Here is a 25,711-nt window from a genome sequence, read left to right on the forward strand (position 1 = left end):
GGAAAGCTTAGGTAAGGAGGCTGAAGAGGTTCAAGCTACCTACCAAGCCAGTGACCACAGAGTCCCCTCTTCAGCATTGGCTTCAAAGACCAGAGAGGTTAGGGAGAAATGTTGGCTGGTTTATTTGTTTTCAATGTGTCCGCTCCTGTCCCTAAGCTACCAGACCACTGGCTCATGAGGACAGCTAGGATAGGATTGGACTTGAAGACACCTTCTTCAGCTAGCCCTCATCGCCGTTCAGGACCTCTACAGTGGGGTGACCTTCTTCCCACAGTCACAGTGACCAGTGACAGGTGAGTCCTGCTGGCCCACTCTGAAAGTTTGTCTTTATTCTTTTCTACCCAAACCACAGCCACTACAAACAGTCCAAGGTCCTAAAAAAAAGCTCAATGTGCCGGGCGGTGGTGGCGCACGCCTTTAATCCCAGCACTTGGGAGGCAGAGCCAGGCGGATCTCTGTGAGTTCGAGGCCAGCCTGGTCTACAGAGCGAGATCCAGGAAAGGCGCAAAGCTACACAGAGAAACCCTGTCTCAAAAAACCAAAAAAAAAAAAAAAAAAAAAAAAAAAAAAAAAAAAAAAAAGCTCAATGTTATGCAGTCGAAAGAACTGTGCTATTTCGTTCTCTTTCACCACTTGGTGACAAAATTATTTCATTGAAGGGGTCTCTGTGCACTAACCTAGGATTTGGGGATGCTATGTCTGCTTGGTCAGCTTGGGGGAACAGGAAGTGGAGAAGGACTAGCTCGGCACACTAAATCTGAACAGTGATTAGGGCCCATGTGTCTGTGTTCTGCAACATGGATGTACATTATTCCCAGCGTCACAAAAGAAACGCTCCACACACACCCCCACCTTTTCTTTCAAGAAAGAAGACTCTGGAGGTGAGGTCAGGATCCAGGACGTCTCAACTCTTGGGGGCTTTGTTGTCTGAGAAGGGGTGAGATCAGGGGAACTGCCCCTCTGGGAATTGCCGTGGGCATACATTTATGGTTCCCGGGTCTTTTCCTTTGTTTGCTCTTCGTGGGAAGGTTGCGGGTGCAGAGGCCCAGGCATGACGCTTCTCTGCCTATCCAGGGAAGGTTGAGGCTTCCCAAGGACTGGCAGAGAGTAGTTCTAAGCCACGCCTCTCTCCCAAGGAAGCTCAGGTTATTAACTGGGAATTCTTTATAGCTGAGCTAGAGGAAGTTTTTGGCTGTAAACTGTCATGCACTGCAGCCTTCCTTGAAAAGGCTGTGGACGAGGTTCTGGGGACAAAGACCAGAAATCAACCACAGAAGAGGGTAAGGGGCAAAATAGCTAAGCATTGAAAGAGTTGCTTCTAGCCCAGAGTGTAGATTTCACTGCTCACGGTAGAAAAAGTAACATTTATTTGCCTCCTCCCACTTGGAGAATGGATCCAGGGCCATCTTCCACGAGCTTCGTGGAAGTTGGAGAAAATCCACCCGTAAACAACCACATTCCCAGGGCCGGTTTCGCCTTCACGCCCGAGGTTAGAGATCTTCCGTCACTTTCGGACCCACCCTCCGTCTTCAAGTCCCTTCCACCCAGGCCCTTTATTCCGAGTACCCGGACTCCTGCAAACCCATAACACAAGCTGGCTGGTGGGCGTTACGGGAGGGTCGGGGTTGAGTGCAAATGAGGGCCTTTTGGCGTCTCCGCAGAAGGAACGTCTCCCTCGGGTCAGCCCGAAATTAATTTCTTTACATCCTAGACTACAAAAGAGCAAATAAGCGGGATAGCTTCTCGCAGCTCCCGTAGTCAGTTAGAAAAGGGCCGAGGAAAGTAGCCTGGGACGTATTCCCATCCCACTCCCGGAGCATCTTCCTCGGCGGTTGGCTCTCGGAAAACCCTCTCTCCCAGGAGGAGGAGGCAGGTAGAACCCGGAGCCGGGGTCTGGCTTACTCCGCAACCCCGACCCCAAAGACTTCCCAAGGAGACTCAAGAGAGGCACAGAACTTTCAGAAGTGGGTGCCCCACCTGATGCAGGGGCCTCTTCCAAGGAGCTTCCGGGTGGAGTGCGCGTGTGGAAGATGGGGAATCGGAGGCTAGGACCCAGGCCCTCGTTAAAGAGCTGGGAGCGATCTCTGGCTTCCTTCCCGCTTCCTGGGCTCCCGTTTTAGAGGAATGTTATTGTTTAAAGAGACCCCATTGAACTATTTCCTGCTCTTTGTCACCTTCCCCTCGCTCTCCGGCAGAGGTTCTCACCGAGAGGTAATAAACCAACTGCTGCCCACACCGCTTGGCGCGGAGGCGGGTAGGGAAACGCACCCAGCGTGCGTTCCAACAATCCCCGGGGCAAAGAGACCAGGGAATCCCGGGGCCACACTCGGTGCAGGAGCAGCCACCGTCACCAAAGTCCAGCTTTTATGTGGGACGCGAGAACATCTCCTACTAGGGTCGCTATCTGGACAGATCCGCACTGGGCTTCCCTCTCTGCGCAGGTGAAGAAGGTCTTGGGGAACCCGGACGCCGAGGTGGGAGTTAGTGGCAGTCCATGGGGCGAGGGGACGTGTCCTGAAGCTGCTGCACCTCTGGGAGCTGAGGCTTCGGAGAGGTCAGGGAGACCCGAGAGACGCAGATCCGCCGTAGTCCCGCGCAGGTGCGCGCAGCGTGGACACTCCGTGGGGCACAGCCGCAGGCGCTGCAGTGCGCTCGGAGAGCGCGGTGTGAGCGTGGGAGTGGAGAGCTTAGCAGTTGCTCTGGGAGCGGCGGGCTTGGGTGGCTTCGGCCCTGCTCCTTACCCTCCCCCCCCCCAGGGTCCGCCCCGCCGCTTTGATGGAGGTGCAAACATTTGGGGAGGGCGGGGGTGTCGGGACTGCGCCCGACGCTTTCCTTACAGGAAGCGCGCGCGGGAGCCCATTGTTGGCCCCTGGCCTCCGGGCCCGCCCGGCGGGTCTGATATGGCCGCGCACCGCCAATGGGCAGCGGCTAGGTACTTCAAAGGGTGTCCCGCCCAATCCGCCGCGCCCCCTGCGAGGCCACTTCGGCTGTATTTATGGGGAGGGGACCCATTTTCTCTCCCCCAGAGACTTACTCTTGTCGCGACTTGCGGGAGTTCAAGTGGAACCACGGCTCCCTAGCCCCTCTCCCCTCTCCCCGCCCCCTTCCCCCCACATCCCAGTCCTGGCCCTCCTTTGGCGAACGTGCTGGGACCCAGGTGTGGTCTCTGGGCTCCGCGAGTGACCCCCTTTTTTCTTGGAACAGCCGTGGCGGGAGAAGTGAAGGTGGCTCTTGGGTAGGCAGTCAAGACTCTGGGGCGGTGGAGAGGGCGGCGGGAGGATGAGCTCCCCGGGCACAGAGAGCGCAGGGAAGAGCCTGCAGTACCGAGTGGACCACCTGCTCAGCGCCGTGGAGAGCGAGCTGCAGGCGGGCAGCGAGAAGGGCGACCCCACGGAGCGCGAGCTGCGCGTGGGCCTGGAGGAGGGCGAGCTGTGGCTGCGCTTCAAGGAGCTGACGAACGAGATGATTGTGACCAAGAACGGCAGGTAGGTGCGTGCTGCGGGTCTGCAGGCTGGGGCACGGAGAGGGCCTCTCGGGGGGGTGGAGCGCCTTCTCTCCGCCTAAGGCCGACTGTCGGTCTCTTCCCGCTTGACTGCCGCAGGGATTCCTAACCTTAGTTCCTCCAGGACTTTCACTGACTGAAACCTGGGGAGGAGGTATTCGAACTCTAGGGCCCCTAGGTCTACACTAGTGTGGCCAGGCTGGCCTGTGTTTCTTGGCCAGGTTTGTCCCTCTGCTGTCTCAAGAGACCGTGGGCTTAGTGGGGAGATGGATTTGGTGCCAGAACTGAGAAAGCTCGGGAAGAGAAGCTTGTGAGGCCTGTTGCCGGGGCCCTTCTTTGACTGGTAGTGAACACTTTGTGCCAGGCTTTCCTCTCTCCGACCGGATGGGTCAGTTTCGGGGTCCTCCTGCTGTGACCTGTCTTTTCCAGGAGGATGTTCCCGGTGCTGAAGGTGAACGTGTCGGGTCTGGACCCCAATGCCATGTACTCCTTCTTGCTGGACTTCGTGGCGGCTGACAATCACCGCTGGAAGTACGTGAATGGGGAGTGGGTACCTGGGGGCAAGCCAGAGCCTCAGGCGCCCAGCTGCGTCTACATCCACCCAGACTCGCCCAACTTCGGGGCCCACTGGATGAAGGCGCCGGTGTCTTTCAGCAAAGTCAAACTCACCAACAAGCTCAACGGAGGAGGGCAGGTAGGGTGTGCCGGGGTGTGCTGGAGACCGCTGCGCCCCAGCCCAGGGGGCTGAGGGCTGCACCTCCCCGGCTGGGAGCCTGGAAGCGCTCCCTCAGCTTCTGTCAGCTTCACAGAAGCCAGCACAGGCTTCCCCAATTAAATCTTTAGTACTGTTTATATTAAGCTGATAAGGGTCACACCGAGGCCTGAAGAAGGGAGCTGGGAGTCCTCACTCAACCTGGAAGGCTCGGTGCAGTCAGGGCTGCCTCTTGGGAAACCACTCAGGCCCTGTCTCTCTCTCCTAGCGCTGTGGACAGGTGGGCTTTGACTTGGAATCCTCGGTCATCTTAAAGTCAAAAGAGAACACCGCGGGAAGTCTTGCACAAGCGTGTACACTCCACTCTTCTCAAAAGCCTTTTATTGGAGCCTGTTCCTAGAAAACTCACTCCAAGTTGCCATCAAGCCAGGCATTTAAAGTCGTCTGTGGCCTTATTCTGGCAGGGTTTAATAGTGCGTAGCACCTCACATTCTAGTTTCAGACCAGCTGTGGGAAGCAGAGGTGTAAAACGCCAAGAAACACCACCCACAGACCCCATGCCCTCCATACTACAGGCAATTTCCTGGTGACTTTTGTAGCTCAATCCATTTCTCACTGAGCAGTTCCTGTGGAAGCTGTGGTGTTAAGGCAGATGCTGGTCTCCACTCTTGCTCCTTATCTCCTGCAGATCATGTTGAACTCCTTGCATAAGTACGAGCCTCGGATTCACATTGTGAGAGTTGGGGGCCCACAGCGCATGATCACCAGCCACTGCTTTCCAGAGACCCAGTTCATAGCTGTGACTGCCTACCAGAACGAGGAGGTGAGGCTCTGGGAAGGCAGAGGGTCTTCTCAGGGTGCTCTCCATGCATATAGGATTGGGGACTGTATTCACAGTGCTGAATACAGGCGGAGTTGGGTTCAGGTTTACCACTTCTGTGGTAAGAGGGAAAAAGTTTAAAATAACTCATTCAAAATAAAGACTGATTCAATTTGAATATTTCAACTCGTTTCTATTCTTTCTCAATTTCTCTTTTCCTTCTTTGGTAGTGTGTCCCCCCCATCCCCCACTTGTTTCAGGGTCTTGCTATGTATCCCTGGTTATCCTTATATTCACAGCAGTCCTCCTGCCTCAGCATTCTGATCCTTGGGCTTACAGGCCTATGATACTTCTTTTTCCTCGTTAAATCCTCTGGTAACCAGCACTGTATTAATAAATACACTTTCTTCTTTTTCAGATCACAGCCCTTAAAATTAAATACAATCCATTTGCAAAAGCCTTCCTTGATGCAAAAGAAAGGTGAGAGAAATCTAATCCCACTCCTGGGACAAAGGGCCACATAGAAAGAAAGCGACACGCTGTCTCCAGGCAGTTCTCCCTTTTGACCATTCTGATTTTTTTTTCCCCCAGAAACGACCACAAAGATGTGACGGAGGAACCCGGGGACTGCCAGCAGCCGGGGTTTTCCCAATGTACGGTTTGTTGCATTCTCCATGTCCCTCTGGCTTGTTTCAGTTCTAAGATTCACTAAAACCAGAGCCCAAAGGGAAGCTGAGGGCTTTCTGGGAATGGTGGGGTAGCAGGATGGCCCCTCTTTGTGCCCCAGGCAGGTGCCCTTTGCTTTGGAGGCTGCCGGACCATCTTGGGCTTGAGACACTGGCCAGCCAAAGAGCTCTGGATTTGTTTTGTTTTGTTTTGCAGTGGTCAGGGGTAGAGTGGACTTCTGGGTTAGACTTGGGTATGATGAGAATTCAGCTTGTCATATCCCCTTGGAGATGATCTCCATTCTTGTTAGTGACTGGAAACTGAATGGCTGTCTTTGGACACACACATGAGACACCTTCCTGCTCAGTCCCCTTGGCTCCTGATTTTGGGAGCTTGTAAGGTGGCTAGTTCTTTCAGAATTCCTTTAGGAGTTCTCTTAGCCAGAATGAGGGGCGCAGATCTGTGCAGACACACCTGGGGAGAGAGAAGGCCTGGCCTCCCCCTTCTTTCCAAGAAGGGATCTGCAAATATCGAGGAAGTCGCTGCTGAGGGGCAGAAGGGTCCTGCTTGCAGGGTCACTTCTGTGGATGCCAAAACTAGCCTGGCACTCTGCCCTGAAACTAGAACCAGCTATTCTAAACTGCTGTTTTAACACCGTCTTCTATAAATTCGACAAATGAATTTAACAAACAGGACCCACACTGTGGCTTATCAGTAATCACTTGAGAGCAGATCAGGGCGAAATGGGCAAGAGATGGACTGTGTATGGGGGTCACACAGGACGGTGTGGGCACGTGTGTGTTCCTCCATCTTTGAAGCGTTATCTAAAGAACTGTCTTGTTTGGAAATTGTGTCATGGAGGGCTCCTTCTGCTTAATTAAAACAAAACTATAAAAACTATGGGAAAACATTAGTTTTAGTGGATCTAGCTGTCTGGGAGAGGAGATGTAGTGGGGAGAATGTGGGGAGGCCTGGGGGAGTCGAAACAGAAGGGACCAAATAGGAAATGAATCCACTAGCTGTTTCTGAGGCAGGAGCATGACTGTGGACCTCAGATGAGGAGGAGCAGCCCGGAGCAGTCTGGGTCCTACCTGTGACCCACTGCCTTCCTCTTGTCTTCATACTGCATCCTTTGAACAAGTATCTTATTCTGCTCAGCTGGTAGAAAGCTCCTTGCCATCAGAACAGAAATCCCGCCAAGGCTGGGGGAGAGGTCTCAGGTGTAAACCTTTAAGACAGCTGTGGCCTCAGCTCAGGCCCTCAGAGCTCGGCATCCAAGGCTCATAGTGTGGAGCTCTCCACTCTGATATTTTGAGGTTAGGTTGCACTGAGGGGTGGGACAGTGGATTCTTCACTTCCAAGGACTCATGGGTTAGAGCTAGGACAGTCTCAAGCAAGGGTCCATTACTCAGCATGCTTTTCTCACAGCAGGGGGGTGGCTTGTTCCTGGCACCAGCACCCTCTGTCCACCTGCCAGCTCCCACCCTCAGTTTGGAGGCTCGCTCCCTCTCCCCTCCACACATGGCTGTGAGAGGTACCCAGCTTTGAGGAATCACCGCTCATCACCTTACCCCAGCCCATATGCTCATCGGAACAATTCTCCAAGTAGGTTCTGTCTGGTGGCTGGGGTGGGTGTGGGAGGACCCCTCTGGGGAGCTATTTCTACAGCGGTGCAGAATAGGGAACCCAGCTCCCTATTCTTGGTCAGGATGGTCGTTTACCAGAAGTTCCAACGGAGGCTTTCAGTCTCCATGTTCAGATCACGCTGTAGGTTTTTAAAATGACTGCTCTCTGGGCCTTTTCACTGAGCTTTAGTTTAGATGTTGAACTTCTCTAAAGTGACCATGTTGGATTAGCCAGGTGCAAGCCTTTCTGACTAGACCAAAGATTCTTGAGGTGTAGAGCCCAGGCCCTCAGTGTCACCTGAGAACCAGCCACAGTTCAGGTCCACCCAGACCCAGAAGCTGGAGGGTGTGGTGGTCCTCTCGACATCAGGACCAACTTCCCTGATTCAGCTCCAGGACAGCCAGAGACCTCTGGCAGGTTCTCTAATGTGGTCTGCTCAGTCAGAACTTTGTCTGCTCCAAAAGGAGGGGAAAATGGCTGAAGAACACCATAAAACAATTAAGCAATTACAGCGGATTCAAAATGAAAGGCAACAGTTCTGGAGACTTGTTCAGCCAGAGGCTAGCCTCTGAGGTGGGGAGATCGAATTTTTAATTTGGTCAACCCTTAGGGAATAGCCCTCCCCCCATGGAAAAGGTGAACTAAGCAGCAGATGTTTTTTATTTACTTTTTAAATGAAGTATTCTAGGTGTTGCTCAGTGGCTCAGCACTTACTTGCCTAGCATTTGAAAGGCTCTGAATCTGATCCCCAATGCCGCAAAATAGTAAATAAATACCATAAAAATAACAAGAAAGATAAGCAATACAAGTGTCTGCAGGAGACAGCTTTGGTTAACTGGGATATATTTCCTTTTTTTTTTTTTTTGGTTTTTCGAGACAGGGTTTCTCTGTGTAGCTTTGCGCCTTTCCTGGAACTCACTTGGTAGCCCAGGCTGGCCTCGAACTCACAGAGATCTGCCGGCCTCTGCCTCCCGAGTGCTGGGATTAAAGGCGTGCGCCACCACCGCCTGACTTGATATATTTCCAAATAGTTCAAATAAGAAACAATAAGTATTGCCCTGCTGGCTACTTAAATGGCGTACTCTCATCTAATACCCCTGCAGCCTTTGTTGGTTCAGCTGTTATTATCATTTTGTTGCGTTTTATTCCTTTTTGGAGACCTGTCAGGTAACTCCCCTCTCTACACCCCTCAGCCTATGCCGACAACTCATCTGCGTGCTTATCCATGCTGCAATCCCACGACAACTGGTCTAGCCTGGGAGTGCCTGGCCACACCAGCATGCTGCCCATGAGTCATAGCACCAGCCCACCTACTGGCTCTAGGTATGTATGGGGAGTGAGACAAGCGCTCCTGGGGCTTCTTTCTGCTGGTTCCGTTTCTATTGGCCTTTTCCCTTATTCTGCCTCAAGTCCCACCTGTGGTGGTTGGGTTTGTGTTTGCAATTAAACTAAACTGGGACCAGGGAGGCTTGGTCCCAGGACTGTCTGGTTCTGATTACCTGCATTTTTTTCCAGTGGTCTGCTGTGCTTATCCAAACCAGGGTTCAGCCTTACCACGGCTCTTAACATGTGCTGTGATGAACAGTCCTCTAATTTATCTGAGCCTCAGTTTCTCCATATGTAAAAAGATGCTAAATAGCCCCAGCCTCAGGCTGTTTCTCTCAGGCTGATGGGGTTGGCACATGTGGGTTAAAGTAATATTGCAGAACCTTTATTCAGTTGAGGCAATACATTGCTTGGCTTTTCTGTGGATCAAGGAGTAAACGTCCTTAATAGCATGCTGGGAAACAGGCACAGCATGGAGACTGTTAGAGTGACCAGTGAGTTCTATAATAGGAAGGCTCAAAAACACCCAGCGAAGCTGGTAATACATCCCCTTCAGGGTTATTAATCCTCCACAGTACTGAGGTAAGAGCAAAGATAGATGCCAACGCCGATTCTCCAGTGAGGAAACGCGCCCAAAGACATTAATTCTGGGACAGTGGTGCTGATAAGCTGCTACTTCATAAAGGAGTGAGCCTGACTTCATGTGACTTTGACCTCGAAGGTGTACCTGATGGTCTAAAGCAGTGGTTCTCAACCTTCCTAACACTTTAACCCCTTTAATACAGGTCCTCATGTTGTGGTGACCCCCAACCCATAAAATAATTTCATTGCTACTTCATAACTGTAATTTTGCTACTGTTATGAATCGTAAGCAAATATCTGATATGTGGGATATTTGATATGCAACATCCAAAGGGGTTGTGACCCATAGGTTGAGAACCACTGGTCTAGAACATCAAATGTTTACCTAAGGTCTTAGCTGTGGAGTTTAGGATATAGATCTTTACTGAAAAGTGTTTTTTGGACATGGAGTTCCAGTATGCTGCCCAGGCTGGCCTTAAACTCACTATCCAGTCTAGAGCTCAAGGTCTTGATTCTCCTGCCTCGGCCTCCTGACTTGTTGGGGGTTATAGGCAGGTATCACTACATCCACCTTTATCTGCTCTTAAAACAAACACACACACCTAGGATGGCAAACTTGTCCATGGCCTTGAGGACACTGTTAAGAAGCTAGATGAGCCAGGCGGTGGTGGCACACACCTTTAATCCCAGCACTCGGGAGGCAGAGGCAGGTGGATCTCTGTGAGTTCGAGGCCAGCCTGGGCTACAGAGTGAGATCCAGGACAGGCTCCAAAACTACACAGAGAAACCCTGTCTTGAAAAACCAAAAAAAGAAGCTAGATGATCTGCCAGCAGCGAGTGCTGACCACTCATCCCAATTTGGTGTCTCCATCTGAAACTCATACCTGTAAAAAAACAAAATCAGAAACAATCCTCCTTAATTTACCCAGGCTTGCTCTCAAGTTCAAATGCTTTGAGGTAGGTATACGGGATGGCATGTTAAATAATGGCAGTCTTATGTCAGTTCATGCTGTGTGTTTATGGAAGAGCTCTAAGGAAGGTTTCTCAAACAATTTTATTATAGTTTAATGAAATTCATTTCTAGGGTGTAGGCCAGAGGGTTTAATACATTTCCGCTTCCTCATTTGATAGATGAGGAGACAGCCTGAAAAGCAGTCGTGGGGCCAGCTAGAGAGCAGAGCTGGTCTCAAGCCCAGCTCTGGGGGCCCTTGCATGTTGGCCCATGTCGACGTTGCTAGCACACTATCCACTGGATGAGATGGGGTCAGCATTCTGAGGAATGCGTCTTCCGTGAATTCAGGGGTTGTTGCAGCGGGTTGGGAACATTAGTTAACAAAATAGGCACACAGCTCTGAGCCTTGTTGCTCAGTACAAACTCTTGCCGGGAGTCTGTCTCAGCGGAACCCAGCCCACGAATGTCCACCGCGCTTAGGCACACTTTCCTTTTAGTTTGCTTCGTATTTGATTTTCTTAATACAGTAGCTTCTGGACACGTGGTAGTAGCGGAAAAGCCAGGTACAAAGCCTTGTGATGATGCAATTACTGACAACAATGTTCTGAGCACTAGTCCCTCCCCTCCACCTCGCCCCCATGTAGCTCCTTTGGAGCCTCTTCCCAGCCCCTTGACGTCTATTTTCTTCATTTCAGCCAGTACCCCAGCCTGTGGTCTGTGAGCAACGGCACCATCACCCCAGGCTCCCAGACAGCTGGGGTGTCCAACGGGCTGGGAACCCAGCTCTTTCGAGGCTCCCCTGCACATTATGCACCCCTGACGCACACGGTCTCAGCCGCCACTTCCTCTGGCTCCCCAATGTATGAAGGGGCTGCTACAGTCACAGACATTTCTGACAGCCAGTACGACACGGCCCAAAGCCTCCTCATAGCCTCGTGGACACCCGTGTCACCTCCGTCCATGTGAATTGAACTCTTCTCCTCCATGTGCTAAGACTTGTAACAACCAGTGTCAATTGGATCGTCTGCTAGGCACAGCATGGCAGGTTCTTGGGACAAGGGAAAGAAATAAAAGCTTGCTACTAACTCCATTTTCAAGTAAGAGGAACAGTCCATGTCCTGTTGATCATGTTTCACAGCCTCTTGCTTGACACCTATGGTAGTGATGTATGTCCTACATGTGAAGCCAGGTACAGAGATGAGGCTATGGTCCAGTTTCCTGTGATTGGCAGTCAGAATTCTTTGCCAGCATCCTATACCTTGTGTTTGTCTCTCCTGCAACATGTAGGTGACTCTGATATACCGGAATTTGCCCACTCCCCTGCCCTACTTTAGCGAGACACAAGGCACACTTCTAATGCCCTTCCTTGTTGCTTTAGAGTAGTTAACTTTGAGGACAGAGACAGATCATAGCCAGTGGTTTGTAACCGAACTGGAAACTACTCCGTCCTCTGGAAGATGTCTACTTTAAGCACATGTAGCTTTTTGTGTTGTGAAGGCAACTGTGTAATACTTTTCTGTTGACAAAGTAGCTAAAGACAATCCGCAGAAAGTTTTTTTTTTTCTGCACAATAAAGGTAATATGCAGCACATGGTCCTTGCAGTTATTATGTGCAAGTCTTCTTCTGGGAAAGGCTTTCTCCCCAAGGTGTATTTCAGTCTGTTCTGAACTTTAATGTTGTAGCTACAAATCAGTTGCAGAACCGGAGGGATGAATTTTAGGTACCTATGCAACCTTAACGGCTAAAAAAGGTAAGATGAAGTAAGTTTCAATAATATTAAATCATAGATGAACGTGCATGGCAAAATTGAAACATGCCAATGTCATAAAAATACAGGATATCTACCTGATATAAGGGAGAGCATAAAATGAGTTAATAGTTGATTAATGTTACATATATAGTTGCCATAGGGACCTGACTGCTCTGTCTTTTACAGTCATTGCCTTTTTTCCCATCAGTGGTAAGATTCTGTAAGGATCTGGGGGTAATTTCTCCATCTAGTGGCAGAATCCTTAGTGTGACCCTGGTTTAACCCAAATCTCTGCTTTCTTAAAGTTGCAGATGGCCAGCTTGGTCACCAGTAAAGCAGGAGTCCTGCTTGGAGACTGTGCACATTAAGTTTGAAGTGGGAAGATGCTGAGGGGTAAGGGCTGGAGGAGGGGCTGCAGCGCTGCCTCCTTCAGACCACATGTTGAGGAGGTGAAGTGATTGCTTTCTAGGATTTAAGTAGAAACAACTGCACTGCTGGTGTAATTTATGCCCAGTTTCCGAGAGGACTGTGCTTGCCCCCTTCCTGAAGAACTCACGTTTGATTGGATTAGTTGACAGGTGTTAGGCAAGTAGTTTCTGAATTAATCCGCTGCCAGAGTTGGGAAATAAACCAATTGTTTGACTGTGGGTCCTCACCAGAGCAAGTGCTAAGATTCTAGGCCAGGGCTGAGGGACATTTGAGGTGGAGGCCAGGTACCACCAGCAGGTGTCACTTTGTGGTGACTCACACCCTGTGATCATGGACAGGTGGATGGAGTGTGGTCTTGTGTTTCAGGACCTTCACTACCCCAGTGGTGTCTATGCTGGGGCTGAAGAGCCTGCAGGTCATCCCTAGGGATGTCTTCACCTTGTTGTTGAGGCTGGGGAAACTGAGCCCCGTATCCCTTCTCTCATGAGCCTGTGTCGTAGGGGGACAACACATGGACAGTGGCTGGTTCTTGACCTGCTTGACTTTCTAAAAGTATTCAGATTTCAAATTAGAGTAGTATTTTAATAATCCAGTCTTTCTGGTGATGAAGTGGGAACAGAAGGGGCCATAAAATGGAAAGAACCTGGATTTGAGTTCAGTCTTCCCTCATCCACAGGGGATGTGATTTGAGATCTGTCAGAAGACTGAAACCATGGGTGGTACATGTGTGTACAGTTTTCCCCATCCATCATCCATCCATCTATCTACCCATCTGTCCATACACCCACCCACCTACCCACCCACCTATCCACCCACCCATCCATCCATCATCCATCCATCTATCTACCCATCTGTCCATACACCCACCCATCCATCCACCCACCCATCCATCCATCATCCATCCATCTATCTACCCATCTGTCCATACACCCACCCATCCATCCACCCACCCATCCATCCACCCACCTATCCATCCATCCATCCATACATCCATCCATCCATCCATCCATACATCCACCTGTCCATCCATCCATCTACCCATTCATCCATCCATCCATCCATCCATCCATCCATCCATCCATCCATCCATCATCCACCCACCCACCCATCCATCATCCATCCATCATCCATCCATCTACCCATCTGTCCATCCACCCACCCATCCGCCCATCCACCTGTCCATCCATCCACCCACTCATCCATCCAACCAGCCATCCATCCAACCATCTATCCATCCATCCATCCATCCATCCATACATCCATCCATCCAAGTGACAGCTCTTAATTTATGAACTAGGCACTGCAGGAGATTAGCAAATACAATAATAAAATTGAGCAGTTATTACAGTATATTATGATAAAGTCACCATCAACTACATTTGCTTTATTGAGCAATGATTACTTAGTCACAAGCACTGTGATACTGTGACAAGTAACTCTGATGTCTACATAGATGTGGAAGAGGGTTGGGGTGTCAGAGGGGTTGGGGTGTCAGAGGGTTGGGGTGGAAGTGTGGATACAGTGGACAGAAGGAAAATTGAACCAGGCACAATGGAGCAGGCTGGTATAAGATTGTTCTTTTTATTTTTTAATTTACTTTGATGAGTATGAGTGCTTCGTCTGCGTGTTTGTCTGTACACCATGTGTGTCTGTACGCACAGAGGCCCGAAGAGAGGATCACATCTGTAACTGGAGTTGCAGCTGGTTGTGAGCCACCAGGTGGGTGCTGGGCACTGAATCCAGGTCCTCTGTAAGGGCAGCCAGTGCTCTGCCATCTCTACAGCCCCCCCCCCCCACCCCTGTGCAAGATTTTAATCACGTTACTCCAAGTATCAGACAATTTAAAACCTAGTAGATGGTTTATTTCTGAAAATTTTCACTGACTATTTTAAGCTAGGGTTGACTTGGGCAGGAAGGAGCCTCGGTGACTCTGGGAGGAGTGTACTGTGTTCGTTCTCCTCACTTGGTGGGGACCCGAGGAAGTTAGGTTTCTACTTCCAAACTTCAGGTTTTCCACACGTGACAGCAGAGAAAGTACTTAGTATGCCTGTGAGAAACAAGAAAGGGATCTGGAGAGTGCACAGAAGGCCAGATGTGTGTGAGACCAGGACAACTGAGCCCAGTTCTGTTGAGGGAGTCTGGGGAGAAGACGCTGCTGCGTGGACTCTCAGACCATGCAAGCCTTCTGAAAGAGAGCTACCCACAAGACACTTGACAAACTGAGCTGCCCACAAAATGCCAAGACTCATGAGGGTGCTGGGAATTGAACCTTGTATGGTGACCTACAAGAGCAGCAAGTATTCCTAACCACTGAGCCATCCTTCTAGTCCCCAAACTTGATTCTAAAGCCAAGGAAAACAAATTAATGACATTTATTAGCATGGTTAGAAAATTTCTTGAAAACAAGTCAAATGGAAGCAAATGTAAATCAGCACACTGTGAGTGGGGTGTTGAATGCAGGGGAGCAGGGCTGGATGGGTCCTCTCTGCACAAGGATGACAGGAGATGCTTCATCTGGTAGAATGCTTTCTCTGTTGAAAGGTTGAACAGAATCATTTTTTTCAGATCCTTATGTCCAAACATGCTTTCCCTACCTGAATGGTCCTGAGGTGGGGTTATTCCCACGCGTCCCTAACATCTCCTTGAGAAGGAACAGCCTCCTCTTAGCGACTCCAGGGCGCTTTCCTGGGGTAGAATAAACAGTTTCCAACAGCAACCACATGGATGTTTTACAATTCTACTGCCAGCTCAAGAAACAGCTGAGTTGCTATTTATCAAACTGCAGAGTGTTGGTGGCTGAACTTCAAATCATTCCCATGTGGCCTGTTCCAGCAAGGAGCCCTGGTCTGTCTGTCTGTTCCGTCCATCCGTCCGTCCGTCCGTCTGTCCGTGTGTGTGTGTGTGTCTCCCCTCTCCCCCCTCTCTCCAGGCACTCTCCTTTCAAATGAATTCGCATTATTTTGTTTTGGTTTTTTGAGACAGGGTTTCTTTGTGTAGTTCTGGAACTCTGTAGACCAGGCTGGCCTTGAACTCAGAGAGGCTGCACCACCATTGCCTGGTTGTGAATTTGCATTTTTATACCCTGAGGCAGCTTCTTCTTCGTCTTCTTCTTCTCCTCCTCCTCCTCCTTAACAATTATTTATATGTATGAGTACTCTATCTCATGTATAACTTTCTACCAGAAGAGGGCATCAGACAGAAGAGGCAACAGATCCCACTATAGATGGTTGTGAGCCACTGTGTGGTTGCTGGGAGTTGAACTCAGGACCTCTAGAAGAGCAGTCAGTACTCTTAACCACTGAGCCATCTCTCCAGCCCCTACTTTTGAGACTTGATGGGAACTGCTCCTCTCAATGATATCATTAATCTTTTTTTTTGAAACAATTCTAATTACTTTTCTGTAGTCTTGATAACTCCTGTTTTCAAATCCTTTTGCTCATCTTTTTCCTCTTGATTCTCATTATAAACATGTCTAAAAGCAGCCAGCAGTAGTTGTGCCCAGACTAAATGCTCTGCTGTCTTGAAACTTACTCTACCACAAATTAATCAGTTGTTTTGAGCCTCATTTTTAGGACATAGGTACAATATAGCTGGATTCTGTATCAGGTTGTCATGTGAACAGCCTCTAGTACAACTTACAATAGGGTGTTGTTGCATCTGAAACCTCCTGGGCACAGTTCTACACATTAATATTGGTGGTCTCATCACCCAGACTCCCACCAGAATTTATCATTAAACTTTGCTTTCAACCTTCCATGGCTGTTCCAACCTGCATCTCCCAAGTCTTCCACGTTCTTCTCACAAGCAATTCCCAAAGGTCCACAGAGCATGCATTTAGGCTTATCATAACAACACCACCACTTTTACTGGCAAGAACTTCCTGTATTAGTTACTTGTTGCCATGACAAAATATCTGACAGAAATTACTTAATAGCGAAAAGGCTCATTTTGGATCATTGTTTCTGAGTTCATCATGATGGGGAAAGCACACTGGCTTGAGTGTTTCCACACAAGCTGGTAGGGTGTGAGGTAGAGCTATTCATGGGACAGTAGGCAGGATAGAGTGCAAGCTGGAACCAGGCGGCTTTAACCATGAGAAATTCACCTCTACTGGCCTATTCCTAGCAGCCAAACCCCATGTCTTTTCAACTGCCTGAAATTTCACTACCCACTGGGGGACAAGCATTTAAAAGATGAGCCTATAACGACACCTCAGATCCAAATCATAATAGTGATGGGGTGTACGTGTGTGTCCATATGTGTGTGTGTGTGTGTGTGTGTGTGTGTGTGTGTGTGTGTTTGTGTGTACATATGGGAACCATAGTTCTAGGTTGTTTGTCTTAAACCCATCACAAGCAAACTCTAAGAAGTTGTAAGAGGCCGAGCAAGCTGAATATACATTCTTGAAGTGTCTCTTGTTAGCAGACTAGCCAAGATGGTATGTGGAGTCTGCCTGGTCGCCTGTGACCCCACCACCATAGTGATGATCTTTCCTGCTTGTTCCTTCTGTAGATGGCAGTTTTACGTGATGGCTTCATTCTCAATCTTTTTAAATTGCCGTGATGTTTTATCTCATTCTTAATACAAAGATCTCTACCTTATTTTTCCTCTTAACTTTGTATACTAATATATTAGAAGCCAAATAAAAGTGATTTGAAAAGTTATTATGTAAAAGTAGAGACAGGTTTCTTTAATCATCTTGGTTTCAGGATATCTTCCAGCCCAGATAAGACATCTAATTTTACCTTTTTCTATCCAAATTCCCTTGGAAAACAAAACACCTAAGCTTTTCTGTCTAATATGTGGTCATGCTACTTTCCTGTCAAAGACTAGAATTTTCTTAATTTTGTTGGTTTATACCGCAGGGGTGAGGAAGTGTCCCACACAGAGATAAAGGCCCCTCTGTGAGCACTGTGGGCTGGAGACACAGTAAGCACACGCTGGTGTTTGGACCTGGCTTCCTGCCAGGTCTGGGATTCAGGCAGGGCCCTCCTGAGGCTGCTTCTGTGTGCTCTGTTCTTAGAGGCTGAGTGTGGAAAATGCATGACATTCCTCATCTAGGTAGGAGAATGTCCTCATGGAAGATACAGTTCAGAGGGCGCTGAGGAAAATTCCCCTGTCTGAGTGATGGATGGAAGACCGAATGAGTAACAGGAGATAGTATGTCTTCCACGGCAAGGGTGCAACAGTGACAGTATTTTCTGATTTATTTCTGAGTGGATAATTAAGTGCGGCTTGAATAGTAACTTGTATTTGGGGGCTTTGTAAATTGTCTCTTGCCGAGGCTGCAAACTTGCAGTTGAGTGGCCTGTTTTGATCTTTCACTTGGTGTTGGGAGAAGATTTTGAATAGTATGTGCACCTTCAAGATGTCCAAAGACCAACATTTCTGTGAACTAAAATGCTCATAATTTGGTTGTATATTGTCATCTAACATATCCAGATGAGATTCAAGAATGAGCACACTTAAGTTATATTTTAATTAGGAATAATCCAGCTTTGTCTTTTTCCAAGAAAACTTCTCTATTGAGATTATTAACGAAACAAAAGGGAATTGCTGCAAATGAGCTTTCATGACAAACATTTGAAGCACTTACAGAATTTTACATTTTACGTCTGACCAGCGATCACACACTGCGAGTGGTGCTTAGCTACATAGTTCCAGTTTGGTACTTTGGAAACATATCTACTTCATGTGTGAAAATTTTGCAAGAACTATGTTGGCCTGGGTCAGATTGCAGTGGATCTCTTTATGTACCTTGCTGCATTTCTGCATCACTGCAGATAAGGGCATCTGGGGCGCACCTGTGTGTTCTGGCTTCGCTAGTCATTCCCTTCGTAGTTCATACCTTTTTCTTAAACAATGTCTTTCCATACTAGACATTTCCCTTCCATCCTTTTCTTACCTTAACCTTGTAATCTCCTGATATTTCCAGAATAACTCTCCTGCAACTTGATTTTCTATTTGCATTATAGATTTTTTTTTTAAAAGATTTACTTATTTATCATGTATTCAGTGTTCTGCCTGCATGTATGTCTGCATGCCAGAAGAGGGCCCTAGATTCATTACGGATGGTTGTGAGTCACCATGTGGTTACTGGGAATTGAACTCAGGACCTCTGGAAGAGCAGTCAGTGCTCTTAACCTCTAAGACATCTCTCTAGCCTCCGCATTATAGATTTTATATGGAGGGTACTTCTAGAATTTATTTTGTTAGGATTTTATATGTTAGTTTCTATCTTTTTTTTTTTGCTTACATAAAATGTGTTTTTCCACTAAATTTGTGTTTGTCATTTCTATAAAATGTATATACTCCTGGTACACTGGGCATTTGTAATTTATTCCAGCAGTTCACTTTATTATTCTACATTCAATTTTTTTGTTATTGTTTTTCAAGACAGAGTTTCTCCATGTAGTTTTGGTGCCTGTCCTGGATCTCGCTCTGTAGACCAGGCTGGCCTCAAACTCACAGAGATCTGCCTGGCTCTGCCTCCCAAGTACTGGGATTAAAGGTGTGCGCCACCGCCTTCTACATTCAATTTTTGACAGCACCATTCAACTTTGATGAAAATGGTTTTACACTGTGCATTGATATCATAAAGGATGCATCATCTAACTTTTATTTTCAATGTCATTTTGGTCATCTGCACTTCCATTTGAATTTTAGAACTAACTTTTCTATATGGACAAAGTAGCCTACTGGGATTTGGTTGCTATCTCTTTATATATTATGGCAGTTTGGCTGGGTATAAAAGTCTACTGGCCAAACAAACCTGTCCTCTGTTGGGGCATCTGTAGACCTCACCCCACTTGTGCACAGCAGGGAACATCCCTAGTTGTTACTTTGGGGACAGGAGGGTAGCTCTTACAGATAGCCTTTTTTTTTTCTTCAGTCAAAAGTTTTTTTTATTCTTTACAACTACTTTCCAGTATTGTATGGGTCATTATGTCAACTTTTCAGTGTCTACAGTGGGCTTTTCAATCTAAAGAGCTCACTTTCTTTTCTTTTTTAAGATGTACTTATTTATAATGTATACAGTGTTCTGCCTGCATTCCAGAAGAGGGCACCAGATCTCATTACAGATGGTTGTGAGTCACCATGTGGTTACTGGGAACCAAACTCAGGCTCTCTGGAAGAGGAGCCGGTGCTCTTAACCTCTGAGGCATCTCTCCAGTGCCCAAGAGCACAAAAATCTCCTAATCTTTAACTGCTAGTTTATTTCATTTGAAAGACTGCTTTTTTTCCTCTCTTTGTGATTACTTGACATACATCTGGGGGATGTAGTTTGTGTGAATTCTACTTCCCTTTGCATGACTACTCTTCCCGTTTGAAGATCTTAGCTGGATCTTTCTCCTAATCCTGCCTCAGAGCTCTCCAGTATTTTGAGCAATCTCCCTCCTGTCCTCTATCCTTCTCCAAGTTTTTCTCTGTAAATGAGCATGAACTGATGCTAGTCCCAGTCATTTTTGTTATTATTTTAAGTCTATATGTGTGGGATGTTCATGTGTGGATTCAGGCATGGGCTTGCCACGGCACATGTGTAGGTTACTTTTCGACCACCAGGGCCAGCAGAGTAATGATCCATGTGAGGCAAGAAGGAAGTCTGGGCCTGGTTGTGGTGGTGGTGGTGGCGGCGGCGGCGGCGGCGGCGGCGGCGGCGGCGGCGGCGGCGGCACACGCCTTTAATTCCAGCACTTGCGAGGCTGAGGCAGGGGAATCTCTGAGTTCGAGGCCAGCCTGGTCCACAGAGTAAGTTCCAGGATAGATAGGGCTACACAGAGAAACCTTGTCTCAGAACAAAAAACAAAACAAAGGAAACTCTGTAGCCAGTGCTGGTTCAAATGTCTGGAGTGTGACACTGGCCAGTTTACTTTAGGCATACTAAGTACAGTATAATTTGGAAAAAGGTATCCTGGTGTAACACAACCCTGTGTGCACAAGGAAACACACTTACATCGGAAGTCTTCTCAAAGTGTATGCCACTTCTTCTGGGATGATGAGTTCTAGGCTACACGTGTCATCTTAAGGGCCTGGGGAGGATCTGGTGTGGTCTCTGTCATACAGATACAGAAGAGGTCATCTGGGCTATATGCCACCTCCAGTCCTGGTTGTGGGAGCTGTGTATGGCCTGGCCCTACAAGTAGCACAGAGGTCACAGACGGCTGTTAGCCAACTCCATTCCCAGCCTTCTGGGCAGAAAACAGGTTATATACATCCATTGTTTCTTTAAAAGAGCTCTGTATGTCTAATGTTCCTGACTTCCCTAGTGCTGTCTGTGAGCTTAAGGACCTTTGTGCTCCCAACATGGAATGTTTTATATTGTGATATTAATATTAATATAAAATATTGGGATGAACAAGGAAGGAAAGGTTATGGCTTAACAGCAATGTGTTCATGTGTCAAGTTGACAAGGTCTCAACTGTCCTCCTTAGTCACTTCCTTTGGTCAACTTGACACAAGCCAGTGTCATTTGAGAAGAGGAACCTCAATTGAAAAAATGCCTCCTTAAGATTGTCCTCGTGGGTGAGTCTGTGGAGCATTTTCCTGATTAATGATGGATGTGGGAGAGCCCGGCCCACTGTGGGTGGCACTTTCCTTGGGATGGTATTCCTGGATGGTGTCAACAAACAAGCAATGGGGGAGAAAGCCAGTAAGTAATGCTTCTCCACGGCTTCTGCTTCTCCAGGTTCCAGCCTTGAGCCCCTTGGTGATAGACTGAGACCCTTCCTTCCCCATGTCGCTTTTGGTCATGGTGTTTTAGCACATCGATAGAAGCCTTAACCAAGATTCTTCAGAAACGGTAGAAAACACGTCATCCACGACATCAGGATACACAGCCCTGAAAACAACCTAAATGTCCGTCACAGACAAACAGCTAAGCATATTTTGATATAGCCACATAGTAAAATACCATTTAGTAATGAAAAAGATGAAAAGCATTGATGTTTGCAACAAAGGGAAGAACCTCAAGGTAATTAGGTTGTGTGTAAGAAGCTATACAGTATAACACAATGTCTAAAGTTGCGTAAAATACAAACTAGTATTTAGTTAAGAAGATGTAACTGGAACCTGTAGACCAAAGTGGGAGGAGAGATGGGTCATTGGAGAATGTGCTTGGATGTGAGGGATGCATTTGCTTTTGACTGTGATATTCCAGGAGTCTGCAGGTGTCAAACTGGCGAAATTGTGCATTTAAATTGTGTGTGTGTGTGTGTGTGTGTATTATTTCATTATATATTACCATCTTAGTTAGGGTTTCTATTGCTTGATGAAATACCATGACTGAAGAAACTTGGGGAGGAAAGGGTTTATTTGGCTTACACTTCCACATCACTGTTCTTCACCGAAGGAAGTCAGGACAGGAACTCAAACAGGGCAGGAACCTGGAGGCAGGAGCTGATGCAGAGGCCATGGACAGGTGCTGCTTACTGGCTTGCTCCTCATGGCTTGCTCAGCCTGCTTTCTTAAAGAACTCAGGACCACCAGCCCAGAGATGGCATCACCCATTATGGGCTGTGCCTTCCTCCATCAATCGTTAGTTAAGAATATGCCCTCCAGGCTTGTGTACAGCCAGATCATATGGAGGCGTTTTCTTAATGGAGGTTCCCTTCTCTCAGATGACTTTAGCTGTGTCAAAGTTGACATGAAACTATGCAGCGCAGTAATGTATAGATCAACACAGATGTGAAAGTTTAAATGTAAAGGGTTTAGAGGGTGGTGGGTGGAGACACAGAGCAGAGCAGGGACCAGTGAGAGGGTGAGTGAACTGTGATGTGTGGGTTTAGAGGACCAGCTGTGGGCTTCTCTGTGGGAGGGGCAGCCAGGCCAAGCTTAACCACCCAGGTATTTCCTGCAGAGGTTGGTGTGCCCATCAAAGGATGGCACAGCCCCCTCAGGTCTCTGTGTCTCAAGGAGGGAAGGGGAAGGAAAGGCCCCACTGTCCGAAGTGTTGTGGGTGATTGTGGCCCAGGTGGAGTTGGGGCACAAGGAAGTGGTCATGTGACAGTCATTGTACATATGCACATATTCACCTATATAAACACACACGTTTATGCATACATGACACACATTTCATGCGTGCATGCACATATACATTCATCTACTCACTTATTCTTATTAAACATGCATACATCATTCTACTAATACATATATACATATTCACATATACATTCATCTATGCAAATATACATATGCTCATGTAAACATGTGTGCTATTCATATTAATACATACATATATTCATTTTTGTAGTACACATTTAAATATTAATTATAATATATATGCACATATGCCCACATATGTGCATGCTCATTTACACATTCATATATTATATACAATATAAATATATATCTAGAAGTGCATATATAATATACACATGAATATTGATAGAATGCACACACATATATGTATACACATTCGTGTTTATGTACATATCCAATATACATTGGCACATATGACATCCATGGTCTTTATTAGCCATACTCAGATGCACAAACATAATATACATATTCGTATACACACGTGATTTCTTCCTATCCCATTTTGTCCTGAGAAGAATATCTCAGAGATGACATTTGGTCACTGATAATGCACAAATCAGTGTTAACTGAGAAGTGAGACGTACAGTCTGTGTCCTACATCTTTGTCCAGATCTCTTCAGCCTAGTCTCTCCTCAGATGCAGCCTGGGCTGGCTCTACCTGCCACAGACCTCCCAGCTCACAAAGGGTCCTTGTGCGGAGGCCCCCAGCCTTCATCTCCTTCCTGTCTCCATTGGTCTTGGCACATGTAACCTAGTGTGTGTCACATACATCTCCTCCCAACAGGCTTCTCTATTACAAGCCTCTCATCAGCATGTTTCGCTTACTCTTGTCCTGCACCACTGTCCCTAAGTGGATGATCAGGAGCTCCCGGGACACGGCATGTAGTTTACTTTCTCTGTTGCATAGTGTTCGTCCGTCTGTCCTCTTAGAGTTAGGTGATTAGCATCAGCCTCAAGAGGAGAGTGACTTTGCTTAGCAGTGAGGGAAGGTGCTAATTTTCACACCGTGGTCATCGGTCATCTCTGGACGCCCTAGCCCAAGGGAGGAGATGGAATGTTGTCCACGTAAGTGGAAAAACCCTAGCTTGGCTCAGACAAGATGCTACACTCGTTGACAACCCAGGACCATTTGTCTTCATTGTCCACCTGCCCTAGATGCCCCCTCCCTTGCCTTGCAAGCTCCCTGCTGACTCTCTGAGGCCCCCGAGAGTTCTGCTCAGTACTGCCTGTGGCAGTGCCCCCAGCAGCTAAGGCCTTGGGCAGCCACAGCCAGCTACCATCCTCTGTGCTGTGTCTCAGGTGGAAGTGTGTGGAAGTGTTCCTTCATGACTTGTTCCCCAGATCCCTGTAGTCCTAGAGGGTTTCTGCCAAGAAAGAAAGATATGGAGGGAGAGGAGGGGATGGACACTGCGAGGTCCCTAAACCTAGGGGAAATCCTGCAGGAGTCAGCTTTTGCCAGTAAACTATTTGGGCTCCAAAGGATGATAAGCCAAGTGGGGCTCAGGGAACACAGTCTCTCCTTGATGATGATGTCAGTGGTTCAGTGATGATGTCAGTGAGTCCAGGGATAATATCAGATGATAGTCCAGTGAGATGTCAGATGATAGTCCAGTGATGATGTCAGATGATAGTCCAGTGATGATGTCAGATGATAGTCCAGTGAGATGTCAGATGATAGTCCAGTGATGATGTCAGATGATCGTCCAGTGATGATGTCAGATGATCGTCCAGTGAGATGTCAGATGATAGTCCAGTGAGATGTCTAGAAGGCAAGATTCACAGCAACAGTTGTTTAGGACACTGAGCAGGAGGAACCTGGGGCTGTTCCCTTGGTCTAAGCCAGAGTTTTATTCTGGCTCCCACTATGACCTCTCACCCCTCCTGCTCACACTGGTACCAGGTCTGCCATGAGCTTCAGGCAGGTGACGGCACACTGTAGTGTGCTGGAGAATGCTAAGGAGAGAATGGATACTTGAGCACATGCATGTAGCATCTTCCTCCCTGGAGCTGGGGTTGCAGGTATGCACCATTGCGCCACCACCCGGCTTTTTATGTGGGCATCAGGAATCTGAACTCAAGGTCCCAGGTTTGGGTAGCGAGCACTTTACCCACTGAACAGTCTCCCCAGTGGAAACTTGTGATGTGTTGGGATGTTAGAGAATGGGAAGTCTCGTAGGCAGACTTGCCATGCTATGCTGAAAAGAGGAATCAGCATGGGAGCCTGAGAAACTATTGTCTGTAGACCGGAAACAGAAAGAAAGTGGTCAAGAAGAATGAAGAGAAGCTGATGAGCTGAGAACTGAGGGAGGAGAGGGTGTTAGTGTGAGCAGTAGGGGTCAGAGGTCATAATGGGAGCCAGAGTAAAACTCTGGGTTAGACCCAGGTTTGCCAGGGGACAGCTCCAGCTTCCTCCTGCTCAGTCTCCTAAAGGACTGTTGCTGTGAGTCTTGCCTTCTAGACATCTCACCGGACTGCTAGCATCATCATCGAGGAGAGATGTGTTCCCTGCACCCCTCTTGGCTTATCACCCTTTGGAGCTCAAATAGCTTACTGGCAGGAGCTGACCCTGCAGGGCTTCCCTAAGGACACGGAAGTGGCCTGGCTCTCTGCAGCTCTTGGGGCCACAGCTGCTTCGTGGCTTTGGCTCAGTACCCATGAGCCTTTGCTGACCAGAGAGAGGAAACACTGAGGCTGTCTACTTCACACAAAGACCGAAGCAAAAGAAAATAAGGGTCTCTGCAGGGCGATTGTGGACGGCTAAGGAAAATGACGTGTAGTTGCTATGGACTAGCTACCGTTACCAAGGAATCCGTGAGTTACCTGTGCTGAGAAAAAAACATTCACACTAGAGTATGGAGCCAGGGAGAGGGCTCTCCTGTACTTTTTTGAATGGCAGGTGGTGTCTCCATGAAATGAGCAATCTAATCACGTGACAAATGGTCCCTGAGGGATTCCGCCTCTGGGTCCCTCCTGATTTCTTCTCCTTCTAGTGACAGAACAGCACACCAGGCAAAGCTCCCCAGCCACGAAGTGGTTCAAGTGCCTCTGAGGAGCCAAGTGACTTATGACGATGCTGGGAGCATTTTCAAATCAACAGCATGACTCTGGAAACTCAAGACCAGGTTTAAGGAGATGGACACATTCACGAAGACACATCATGATTTTTGTGCCTTATTTTCTATACACTTCTCTTTCATCAATTTATTATAAGCTGAATCTAAGCAATATTTTCAAAGAATCACGTAATAAGCACTTGACAGGGTGGAAGTGAAACATTGCAGGTCCGTTCACACCACTGATGTGTGCT

At 47.8% G+C, this 25,711-nt stretch overlaps 1 protein-coding gene across 2 annotated transcripts; it reads left to right on the plus strand.

The window, feature by feature from the left end:
• Positions 1-579: 579 nt before the first annotated feature.
• Positions 580-11,779, plus strand: Tbxt (T-box transcription factor T). 2 transcript variants are annotated; one of them, XM_052750810.1, is made up of 8 exons: positions 580-3,485; positions 3,932-4,196; positions 4,903-5,037; positions 5,453-5,514; positions 5,626-5,687; positions 7,129-7,305; positions 8,520-8,649; positions 10,882-11,779. In XM_052750810.1, the coding sequence occupies exons 1-8, from the start codon at positions 3,280-3,282 to the stop codon at positions 11,150-11,152; spliced, it is 1,308 nt and encodes a 435-aa protein (XP_052606770.1). In that variant the 5' UTR covers positions 580-3,279; the 3' UTR covers positions 11,153-11,779. The 2 variants fall into 2 exon arrangements, with proteins under 2 accessions (XP_052606770.1, XP_052606771.1); XM_052750811.1 differs by having other exon boundaries at positions 581-3,485; positions 7,132-7,305.
• The last annotated feature ends 13,932 nt before the right edge of the window (positions 11,780-25,711 follow it).

This window comes from Peromyscus californicus, unplaced genomic scaffold (assembly GCF_007827085.1).
Source record: "Peromyscus californicus insignis strain IS unplaced genomic scaffold, ASM782708v3 Scaffold_22__1_contigs__length_63687245, whole genome shotgun sequence".
Lineage (NCBI taxonomy): Eukaryota > Metazoa > Chordata > Mammalia > Rodentia > Cricetidae > Peromyscus > Peromyscus californicus.